This window comes from Pagrus pagrus (genome assembly GCF_965226575.1).
Source record: "Pagrus pagrus genome assembly, chromosome: 3".
NCBI lineage: Eukaryota > Metazoa > Chordata > Actinopteri > Spariformes > Sparidae > Pagrus > Pagrus pagrus.
In genome coordinates this window covers 9,255,022-9,266,637 of record NC_140187.1, presented here as the reverse complement: position 1 = coordinate 9,266,637, position 11,616 = coordinate 9,255,022, and the positions used below count along the sequence as shown (strand labels likewise).

The 11,616-nt window shown below is 39.9% G+C and overlaps 1 protein-coding gene across 2 annotated transcripts; it reads left to right on the top strand.

Annotated features, from left to right (window-relative positions):
- Positions 1-663: 663 nt before the first annotated feature.
- Positions 664-8,236, top strand: smpd2b (sphingomyelin phosphodiesterase 2b). Of its 2 annotated transcripts, none has more exons than XM_084348456.1 (11): positions 664-948; positions 2,326-2,437; positions 2,538-2,634; positions 2,815-2,891; positions 3,344-3,437; positions 3,856-3,945; positions 4,039-4,121; positions 4,625-4,757; positions 5,163-5,267; positions 5,379-5,556; positions 5,743-8,236. In XM_084348456.1, the coding sequence occupies exons 2-11, from the start codon at positions 2,388-2,390 to the stop codon at positions 6,165-6,167; spliced, it is 1,332 nt and encodes a 443-aa protein (XP_084204582.1). In that variant the 5' UTR covers positions 664-948; positions 2,326-2,387; the 3' UTR covers positions 6,168-8,236. The 2 variants fall into 2 exon arrangements, with proteins under 2 accessions (XP_084204582.1, XP_084204581.1); XM_084348455.1 differs by having other exon boundaries at positions 665-957.
- The last annotated feature ends 3,380 nt before the right edge of the window (positions 8,237-11,616 follow it).

Below are 11,616 nucleotides of genomic sequence, written 5' to 3'. Positions count from 1 at the left end.
AATATATATATATAGTGTACAGGAGATTGGGAGTTTGAATCCTGGTCAGGGCGTGACTGTCCAGGTGGGCCCCTTAGGGAAATATATACTGTATACAGGGGTATTTTCTGTATAATAGGTACTTTAACGCTTTCAGTTAATTTAGCTTGCTATGACTTACACTACTCAATATTAGTTAGGGATATTGGGTTATGTGTGCATGTATGCATGTGCATGGATATGCAATAAAAGTCAAATGAAATGTGTCGCATGTGACCAAAAATATTCACAAAACACGAAATAAAAATTCAGATACGTCACATAAAAACAATCAAGTGAAACACTAAAATATGCCCGGCTAATTCTGAGTGGTGTGTGTTCTTCAGTATGTTTTTTGAATGAATGACTCAAGCCTGTGCCACGCTCTCCTGAAAGAACTTCACCTCCCATGATAACTTGCGGCTGCGGCGAACTCAAGCCGGAAGCGGATGTCAAGTTAGCTAAATTAAAAAGCGGATGTTGGGTGAAAGCCAACAAATTAAGGTTTTGTACAAAAAGGTGATTATTTGAAAACTACTTCTTATGATAAAGTATTCAAAGTTTATAGTTGAATACTTTAAACGTATTCTATACATACAAACATACATACTCCTGTCACCAAAATACGGGCGCAAATAACGCTCCTGTTTTATTTTTTTGGGGGAAACTACAACCGGAGGTCTTAACTAAAATATGTTTTAATCCGAGCTAACTTTACACCAGCAGGATAAGCACGTAGCAGCGATGGAAGTGGCCAAACGGCACTGAGGTAGTGTTGATGCTGACCAACCGACTATGTCCTGTTGGTAATAATTAACTATTTTTTACAATCATAGTTAGCTAGCAGGCTAACAGGAAGTGTTTTGGCACCAGAGCCGACAGTGGAACCGCTGGTCAGACGGCCCCGCTAACTACAGCTGACGTCAACAGGTTCGTGAGGTGAGTTAAATTAACCAACCGAGTTAATAAACAAACCGTTCACATGTCAACAGACACCTGAGCTAGCTCCACCGTTAACGGACACAAGCTAAAGTGGCTAGCTAGAGTTGTTCACTAGCCGTTGACGAGGTCCGACTGGATACCTGCAGTGACAAACTTCACGACATGTTATCTTCTTCATTATGAAGCTGACTGTTCATAACGGTTAACCGCTATCTCAATGAATAAATGAGGGCAGAAGGCTGATAAATGTAGCTGCCGAAGCATTTACGTTAGCTAAAACTTTGGCCACGTCGTCTACAAGCTGACGTTACATACAACCGGCATTTTGGATCACATGTAACTTAATCTGGAGTGATTTCGCAGGCCTTTTGCAGGGTATTGACTTGATGAAATCCCCCTCCTTTCTTGTGTCAGTGTTGATGTGATGTTACCTGGCTGCGACATCTACCGTCTGTGCACACCTTCGTCAGTGCTGCAGCATCCCTCAGTATTTTGAATACACTCTCAGATGCAGTTTACTGGGATGTTTGGATATTTTAGTGTTTCACTTGATTGTTTATGTCTGAATTTGTGCATATTTCTGGTCCCTGCGACACAGATATTATTGCACATCCATGCACATATGCCAATATCCCTGATTTTGAGCAGTGTATGTTAATTGTCTGTTTTATTTATACAGTTTGCTCTCTCTGTGTTGACACATAATCAGAAGAGCCCTCACCTACAGTACTGCCCCTCGGTCCTTTTCACTGCATTGCTGCTTCCCCCCTTTTTCTCTCCAGACAGGGCAAAGCTATGTCAGCACTCTGTTTGGGGGCTAGTGTTTTGTTTCAGTCCCGGGAGAAAGGAGTGAATGCAGTCGCCTCTTTACTTTGTCTCTCGTTTGAAAAATCAACCACATTTTCCCACCGCGTTACAGAGTGAGGCCTGCCAGGGTCAGCTTCACCACAGTAATGAGAAACATGTTCGTCATGTTAGTAAACAGGATTGTATTTTCAGTCTCAGAGTATTTCAGATCAACAGATTTGTTTGTTTTTCCATTTAAGAGTTGTGAAATTTTGCTGAATCCTTAAAACAAAGCACAGAACTGGAACTGAAGTCAGGCCTCCATCTGCTTGGTTTGCACTTTTGGTGCTTGCTGTGCAGTTTTTAATGTTTATTTTTGTCTAAATCATCCGTCTGAGACTCGTGAGTGTGTGTGTTTATAGTTCATAAAGTTTGCAGTCTGTGAATTCAATGCATTTTTGTGTATTTGACCTTGAGCTACAAGTTTCCTTGCTGAATTACTCTCCTAACCTAATGTGTTCATTTGGGATTAGATCATAGAAATCAATCTCTAACAATTACTTTTATGTGTCACATTAGGAGCCGTCCCAGTCATCTCACCTGATCTGACACTTCATCATTACATCTCCTGATCTGCCAGCATGGCTAACACAGACTCTGTCAGTGTCCGAGTCTTCTCTCTGAACTGCTGGTCAGTGACTGTGGTTTGCAGTGTCTCTTAATGCATTTTTTTTATGTCTTCTTCATACATGGATGAAAACACATGCAAACACTCTCTGTTTGTCTTTCAGGGGGATCCGCTACCTCAGCAAACACTGTCCTCAGCGCTATGCTATGATTGGAGATCTGTTGTGCAAGGAACAGCATGATATTGTCTTACTGCAAGAGGTTGGTGGAAGCCATCTTGTTATAAACTTGCAGAGTCACTAATCTGATTGACTTTTTTTTAGATCATGTGTTTAGTTAGTTATGGTATTTTCTGCAATGAAGACCAACCTTAAGTAATTAATCTTCACAATGAACAATAGTAATTATGCAAAACAAAAGTGACATATCCATTTTTTTCAGGTTTGGAGTGAGAAAGACTATCTCTCCTTGAAACAGAAGCTTGCCTCCACTCACCCTCACTCTCATTACTTCAAAAGGTAACTTTTTTTCTCCTATCCAAAAGTTGCCGTGCAAACACGTTATCTACCAAATCTACAATTAAAATTCATGATCGAGTTGTCTTCAAAAGACTCCTGAAGTGCCTTAGTGTCAGAAAAATGTACTTTCATGGCTTTGATCAGTCTGCAAAATTTAACTGAAGCTTAGGCCTTACCTATAGGGATTAACTTCTGAAGTTTAATTCTTTGTTGACCTCCATACCAAAGCATAAGACTGAGATTAATCAAAGGTTCAACCTCTCTAATCCCCTTTGCTGCTCACAAAAATGTCCACTCTAGTAGATAAGTTCTTACATCTATGACAGATAACATGTACTTATCACAGGGATGTGAGTTATTTCATTAAACAATAATCTGGCACTGCTGAAGCTGCTGTTTAGTGAGGAATGTACAACTTCTATTCATGTGTTCCTGTTCCTCTTGTTCTGCAGTGGAGTCATAGGCAGCGGACTGGCTATTTACACCAAACACAGAATCCACGACACGTTTCTTTATCGCTACTCACTGAATGGGTATCCCTACATGGTAAGTATTTCCACAACTTGGTTCATACAACTTAATTCACGAGATGCATGGTGCAGCAACATCATTAACATTAAAACAATTGAACAGATGAAAATACAGTTTTAAAATCATGTGTTTTTATCAGAGTTTTAAACAAAGATAAAGGGTTAGCGGCCCAGTTTCCTCCAGCAGGTCGTCCCAGACTCGAGTTGCAGTGACTGTAAAGGCCAGATCTCCTCTGGTTTTTATTCTTGACCTGGGAATTATTAATAGAGACCTGTCAGCGGATCTCAAGCTGCACTTAGGCTCTTATAGAGTTAGCAAGTCAGCAGTACAGTCAAAAGCCAGTCCCGTACACGCCTCACCCTCAGAGTGGATGTATGATTCGTTAGTGCTACAACCTCTCCTTTTCCTCTCATAACTTTTTCCTAATATCCAGGCTCACCATGGAGACTGGTTCGGAGGTAAAGCTGTTGGGATGGCCATCTTAAACATTGGCAGCCTGACTGCAAACGTCTACGTTACTCATGTAAGGTTTCCTAACATCAGCGCTCATCTCTTCTCAGTATTTATTATATACAGTTACTGATCAGCCCTCTGTGTCCCTGTGTATTAATTTTAGCTGCATGCAGAGTACTGCAGAGACAAGGATTCTTATCTACCTCACAGGGTGGTTCAGGCGTGGGAGTTGCAGCAGTTCATTCGGTACTCTGTCTTTGCTTGTTTATTCTGCACATATAGTATAGCGGCACATGCAAGATTTGTTAACTCTGGTGTATATTTGCATATTTGGCCTGTTGTCAGTTGGTGTTGGCATTCGTCATTGTTAAAGATGCAGTGTGTAGGATTTAGTGGCATCTAGTGGTGAAGTTGCAGATTGCACACAAATGAACACCCCCTCATCTCACCCTCCCTTATCGTGGCAGCTAAAAATGTTGAAGACCCTCAGTAGAGAGTTTGATTTGGTGTTCTGGGGTGCTGTTGAAACATGGCAGACTCTGTGGAAGAGGTCGCTCTGTAGATCTAAAACACTTTTTGGGTGATTGTACACTAATGAAAATACAATCATGAATATTATATTCCATATCTGCCAGTAGATTCCCCTCAATCCTACACACTGAGATAAAACATTACTGAGTTTAAAAGGCATTTAAAGGTTCAAAGTTGTATTGTGTCACTGGTAATAATGGTTTTTCTATGCCTATCAGCCACACCTCTGCTGGAGCGGATTTGGTCATTTTAGGTGGTGATCTCAACTTGCACCCTCAGGACCTCGGTAACAGACTACTGAGGACTTCTACTGGACTCCGAGACTCTTATTCAGAGACTGCTAAATTTGATGTAAGTAGTGAGAAGAATGCTGTACAGTGGTAGACAGCTCTACAAAAGCACAGATAGCAAGCAGACAAGTTTAAAACAAGTCCCCAAGTGAACCACATGCTTATCATTTATGTGGATGCAAAAGCAGGATGACTGTTTCCTCAATGTCTGGTATTTTTGTCTACAACACTTTCAAACTTCTTGCATTTACGATTTCAGTTGACAGGAAGTAGTTGTGAAAAAACTGTAAAGCTGTATCCAGCAGTGTCATTGTGGTGCAATATCACAAGAATTAGGCTGTCAGAAATGACAGAAATAATGGTCAAGACTATGAAAACAATAACCAGGCTGTAAAGATGAAAACATGCATTTTCCTTTTAACTTGTTTTTTCTTTAATAGATGTTCAAAACAATCTTCTGTTGCAGGGATGTGAGAATGGTATGACTCTAATAGCTGACAACCCTTTTATCAGTCAAAAGGAAATCACTCCCTTCGAGAAGGGAATTCGTATCGACTACATCCTGTTCAAGGTGGGTGAAAGCTTTGTGTGCAAAATGTTTATCCCTTCATGCTCACAGCAAGATGTTGAAGTCATCATATTTCCCTTCTTTTCTTTTCTTTTCTTTGTTTTTTACTCCCAGGGTTCTTCCAAAGCGGACATTTATTGTGATTTCATGTCAACCACCAAAGGCTCCGTCCCCGACCATCCATTCCCGTACTCCGACCATGAAGCTCTGACGGCTGAACTGAGGCTCGAGACACGCACTCGAACTGAGGCTCAAAATGACAGGAAAGCAATGACTCAGGACGCTGCTGCAGGTATTTCTACCAGTGAGCAGATCAGTATCTAGACTAAAATAAATGTAATTGTGTAAATGTCGCTTTGTTATGAAGAAGTAGTAGCATTAAACGGTACACACTTTGTGAGGGCAGCAGCGGTATGTACTAAAAGTAAAGAGTAGATCTTTGACTGCTCTTTGTCTCCTCTCTCTTTCACATCTTCAGAGAAGTTGGCCGAGCTGGTCGACATCGTGACAGAGGCCCGTACTGAAGTCAAAGTGGGTTTGCACTGTGCTGAGAGGATGCGCTACACAGCAACACGTACCGGAGTGATGGGCCTGGCTCTGCTGTTTCTGGAGCTGGCCATCGCTGCTGTCCCCTGGTTGGCCCTGGGAGCAGAGCAACCGTTCCCTCGTACCTCCTTCTACATGCTGGCTGCATTGTGCTTCGCCATCCTGGTGACCACCTTTCTGCTGTACATCTTCTATACCATGGAGCTGAAATCCCTTCAGGGCGCTGAAGACCAGATGAGGCTGGCTGTAGGTAGTCTGCAAGAGAGGCTCAGGGGCTTTCCTCTAGCTCAGCCCCATAGCTCCCAGCGGAGGCCTCCGGAGGGTCTTGAGCCTAGTGCCTTTGACCCAGAGGAGTAATGCAGGAGCCAACTGGGTCAAAGTGGGCTCACTGAGAAAAGCCTTTGAAGTCAGCTTTAAGATGGATGTTTGAAAGAGTCATTTATCCTCTGAATGTGTTTTATGCTCTTGAGATTAAGATTTGTACTGCAGAATGAAGAAGGACGATTCTGAATGTAGTGCAGGACACACGCGTGGAAATTTTATACTTTTTATATAATCGTCTTTAGCCTTTTTTTACCCCTAGATTTCCCTCTATGCACTTCAGCAAACATACTTCCTATCACATAGTGTGATACATCTGTGCTACTGCTGTTCTTAAAGGTCAGAAACATGACCATTTGTGTTCTTTAAGCCTCAGGTCCGACTTGCATTCCACCCAGTAGTTCTCAGCGGGACCAGTTGTTTGTGTTTCTAATTCCACGCTTACCTTTTGTGATCTGGAGGATCCACCGCACAATCATAGTAGCCTAGCAATCACCGAATGCAAATTAGTCTGGAACCTAGTAGTTGATTTTTTTAATTTCCAAGACGCGTTATCAGCAGGGGAAGACCAAAATGCCCCTCGATGGCAACTGGATAGATGTGCAACCAATCAGAGCAACGAAACGTGCGACAAAGTGCTGAGCAACGGAAAATGTTAAACAGACTATAAGCTGTGATGGTGTGGCATTGATGTGTCTTTGAATATAAATACATACTTACATATATTGCCGTTTAAATGTATAAAAAGCAGTAGATCGCCTCCGTCGGCAGCTCCGAGACAGACTGCAAAGGCTGCAATGTAATCCTCGGGGAAAACTGCGCCTGTCAAAGTCAGTCGTCGACTAAAAGTGCTCGTTTTTGCCACTGACAGAATCAGATTGTTAGAAGTGTCTGAAAACCTTATGGAACGAATCACTGTAGAGAAATACCTTTATTGTTAAAGAGTGAGATAATTTTTATTTAACCAGAATCAGCTGCTTTCTTCGACAAAAACACTTATTTTACCGTGCAGATCATTGTAAAGCACAAACTCAACACTGAGGGCATAAAATTTGACTTTTTTTATGAAAAGCTAAATATAATAAGGCTTGTTTACTTAGTGTTAAGCACAGCAGCATCAGCGTTAATATACTTTGGACCTTGATCAGAAGAGTGAGAGCAGGCAGAGCTAAAAGTACATGGGTAAACCCTTAATCCACCACATTAGACGTGAAGACACTTTGGCTCTACCTCCCTCTCGCAGCCATCATGGTTGTTTCATATCAGACCCGTCCCATATCAGATAAACAGTTATGATTGGCCGGACATGGGCCGGTACAGTTGGAAATCTGAACGGGAGGGGGTACCAGACGCATCTGCCAGATCATCATGAGCTTGCAGATTTGTCTGGTTCGCAGGCCACAACCATAGTGGGTGTAGATTATGTGGGGTTAAGTTACAGAAGTGGCCCTGTGGTCTCCGCTGCACTGACGATACAGACACTCCAAGGATTGTAGGTTTACATATTGGTCAGTAACATGTTTTCTCTCTGCGGGACAGATTGCTGAGAGCTTCCAGTCGCCCTTAAAGATCCTCACGCACCAGTTAAGACTTTTCAGTGTATTATACTGTATGAAAAGGGACACGCTCTGTCTGCATGTTTGCAGTGTATCATGTTCACTCTCTTGCACTTCTTTTAAGTATCTTTATGTTTGAGAAAAAAAAACACTCCTGTTTCCAAAAGCATAGCAGTGGGAATGCGCTGCAGATATTGTGTCATATATGCTCTTAACTTTGACCTAATGTTTTTGACATGTTTTACAAAACACCATGTGCTGTAGAGAATTTAAAATGCTTAATATATTAGTGTGCAGTGCACTACCTTGACTAACCAGATGAACCGCCACCTTTTATGTAAGCTCGGAAATCACTAAGTGTTCCAGCGAGAGCCTAACAATGAGCAATCATTTTAAAAATGTGTAAACTTTCACCGTAATGTTGGAAAAGCACCTGGTAGTTCTTAGTTTTATGAAGGTCATAGATTTTAGTATAATACCTGATGTTCATTCCAATTGAAAGTTGTGATGGGCATGACTATGAAAGCAATAATAAAGATTTAATTCTCACGCTTCTTGACTGCTTTTGCTCTGGATAAAGCTGACAAGTCAGAGATATTCACTGACAGATCTACACTTCCACCACTAGAGAGCAATACAGGTGCATGAGACAGTGTGACTTTCAAAGTGAAAACAGCTATTGTTCCAAATAAAACGCCAAACTGGCTCTTGAGCCGCAAAGTGAGGGTAATGGAAGAAGTGAGTTCAGAGGAACAGCCAAATTTGTCAGATCCAACATGCCAGCTGACACATGCGCACCCTCAGGGCAAGAGCACCCATAGGTGTGGTACATTTGAATGTTTCAGTTTTTTCCCAGTCACAACAAAGCATTCGATCCTCACCGGGTGTAGTGCCAAAAATACTGTGGCTTTGTCACCAAGAAAAACTTGGTTTCAGACCACAGGATGGTCCCTTAGCTTTCGAGATAAATACACCTAATGAAAATTAGCTTGGAGCTAATTGTGAAGCAGTTCGTACATACCATAATCTGTCATTTAGTTGTCTCAGATAAATAGGTGTGTCAACTTAAAAGGCAACGATATTTAAACTGTAGTTTGACAGAACAGGATTTAAATGAGGTCGTTTTGCAGGGTCGGATGAAATACTTTTTTTTTTTTACCTGTGCATTTTCAACAAAAGTCATTTCTTTACTTGATATATTTAAGTCAAGTTACATCAGGTTTAAGGGAGATGAAAGGTAAGAACCAAAAAATCATACTTGATATAGATATCGTGTTAAAATATGACTTTGGTAAAAGTGAAAGTCAACAATGTGAAGAGTACTGAGTAAAATAGTACTTGCGTAAAGTATTTGACATTAAATGTACTTACGAATCAAAGGTAATTTTCTGGCAGTAAATGTACTTAAGTATAAAAAGTAAAAATAAATTCTGCACATATTTGCATGTGTGTATACACTGAATATAACGGGTCAACCAATTATTAGCCAAGCAGCTTACAGGATCCAATATTCAGCATTTTTCTGATTATTGGAATTAGTTGGAGGTTTTTTTTATCCATTGCTGATTAAATAGATTAATTTAGAAATGTGCTACTTTGGCTCTTATGCTGCACGCAATCAAAATAAATGTTCTGGAGTAAAATATTTGCCTTCAAAATGTAGAATGGCAAAAGTATAAAATATCAGAAAATGGAAATAATCAAGAAAAGCACAAATACTCAAACTTGTACTTAAGTACAGTATTTGAGTAAATACAGTTAGTTACACTTAGACACATAGACAGTTTTTCATGCCAAGTAAGTTGCCTTTGTATTTTTACCTTTACATTTTCAACTAAAGTCAAATTTCATTACTTGAAGTTACTGAAGGTCTGACGGAGTTGATGAGTAAGTAGGTAAGATATTGCTTTGGGTAAATGTGAAGGTTACCCAGATGAATAGTACTAAAAAGTCCTAAAGTATCTGATATTAAAAAAGTATCAAAAGTAATTCTCTGGCGATACATTTATTGAAGTATCAAAAGTACAAATACAAGTAAATTACACATATATTTACATCTGTGAATACTATGTATTTTTGTATTGTATTTTTATTTTATTTTTTTTTGTAAATAATCCAATTACAATCTGCAAAGTAACTCAAGTTATTGAAACAATTTAGTGGAGAACAAAGAACAATATCTGCCTTTGAAATGTAGTGAAGTGCAAGAAGAAGGTCGCAGAAAATGGACTTCAAAGTACTTCAAAATTGTACAGTGCTTAGTAGTAAATGTACTTAGATTGCTAAAAAATATTTACCCATTGCTTTAATCTACGTGCTGTCCTATCCTGTTCTGTTTAACTGTGTTTCCTTCGCTACAAAACAAATAAAATCATTTTCTACTCGTATATAAATGTTTTGTCTTGTAGTGTTCTGTAATGTTGGCATCACTTTCCAGCCCTTACAGGTAAGGTTTAATAACAGACGCTGTGAGCAGGTCTGAACTCAGCTGTGGAGGGTTAATTTAACTTTTACTCACCACTTCACTTACATTATAATCTGCATGCACACGTCTGAGGGCTTTGTGAGTTAGTCCTTCCTTATCTCTGATAGTCTACTGTGTGGTGATTGTGCAACATTTTGTTTGAGTGGTCGGGGTTAAAGCCGTTAATTGCGACAAGGCTGTAATGACTGACTGCAGTAGTAGCAGCCTATATTTACCTGAACATGATCTGATAACATTATGAAATGAAGCCTTCATTGATCTGATGGTTGTCAGGTCTATGGCAGGCGTACTATGATTTTTTTAAAAGTCAAAGTCAAATTTCTGTACTTTTAATACAAAAGTATTATGAGCAAAATGTGAAATAAATATTGAAGTACAATATAAGTACTTTTAAAACTGGTAATCATCCTATTTTCTGCTACATTTTACTCTCAGAGGAAAATATTGTACTTTTTACTGGAAAAGCCCGTAGTGGTTGAGGAGGTTTCCTGGTCCTGTACTTACATAAAAGTACTAATACCACAGTGAAAAATACTTACTGGTCAAACGCTTGTATTTAAAATGTTAAGTAAATGTAGCCTATGTAGGTATCATAAGGAGAATGTAGGCTACTTAAAATATTAAAAGAAAAAGTATTCAACACAGAAAAGTGCCCTCTGTTATACTATATTCAATCATAAGCTTATCATTACTCATGCACTCATTTAAAAGCAGAATTTTACTGTTTCAGTTGGTTGAGGTGGAGCTTTTAGACTATTTTGTACAGGACTGCAACTAATGATCATTTTCATTATAGATTATTCTGCTGACTATTTGATTAATTGTCTGGTTTTTAAAATTTTGTCTTGGCTTAATCAGAGATGCCCAAAGTGTGGCCCATGGACCAAATTTGGGCCCGCCACAGGGTTTGATTTAGCCCGCCAGATGTTTCAAGTGAGAATTTCTTTTTAAAGAACTAAATTAAAAAATATATAATTAAAATTGATTTTTTACATTAATTAGTTATAATGTTTTTTAAATATGTAGAATCTCCTCAGTCAGTCAGTCATGGGAACTTCAGATCCTCCAGCCGTTTAGCATCATAACAACACAACAACAATGTTGCCATGGGCAGCTGTGACTCAGTGGTAGAGTCAGCGTCTTGTTATCGGGAGATGGCTGCTTTGATTCCCCTGGTCTGCATATCAAAGAGTCCGTGGGCAAGATACTGAACTCCAAACTGCTCCTGATGTGCTGGTCGGCACCTCGCATGGCAGCCACCGCCATCAGTGTATGAATTACGATGTTCCTGACATCACCAAGTAATTAACAGCCCAGGATCAATGTCAAAGTTAGGGTTAGAGGTTAGGGTTACAGCGCTCCTGGGCGAACAACTTTGACATTGATCCTGGGCTGTTAATTACTTGGTGATATCAGATCGTGCATGAATTACTGTAAGTCACTT

What these genes read in the sequence shown, in the direction of transcription:
- smpd2b (XM_084348456.1), top strand. Translation starts at nt 2,388, where the DNA reads ATGGCTAACACAGACTCTGTCAGTGTCCGAGTCTTCTCTCTGAACTGC. An exon ending in CAAACGTCTACGTTACTCAT is followed by an intron (nt 3,946 to 4,038) that starts GTAAGGTTTCCT and finishes TATTAATTTTAG; the next exon opens with CTGCATGCAGAGTACTGCAG. An exon ending in CAGAGACTGCTAAATTTGAT is followed by an intron (nt 4,758 to 5,162) that starts GTAAGTAGTGAG and finishes CTTCTGTTGCAG; the next exon opens with GGATGTGAGAATGGTATGAC.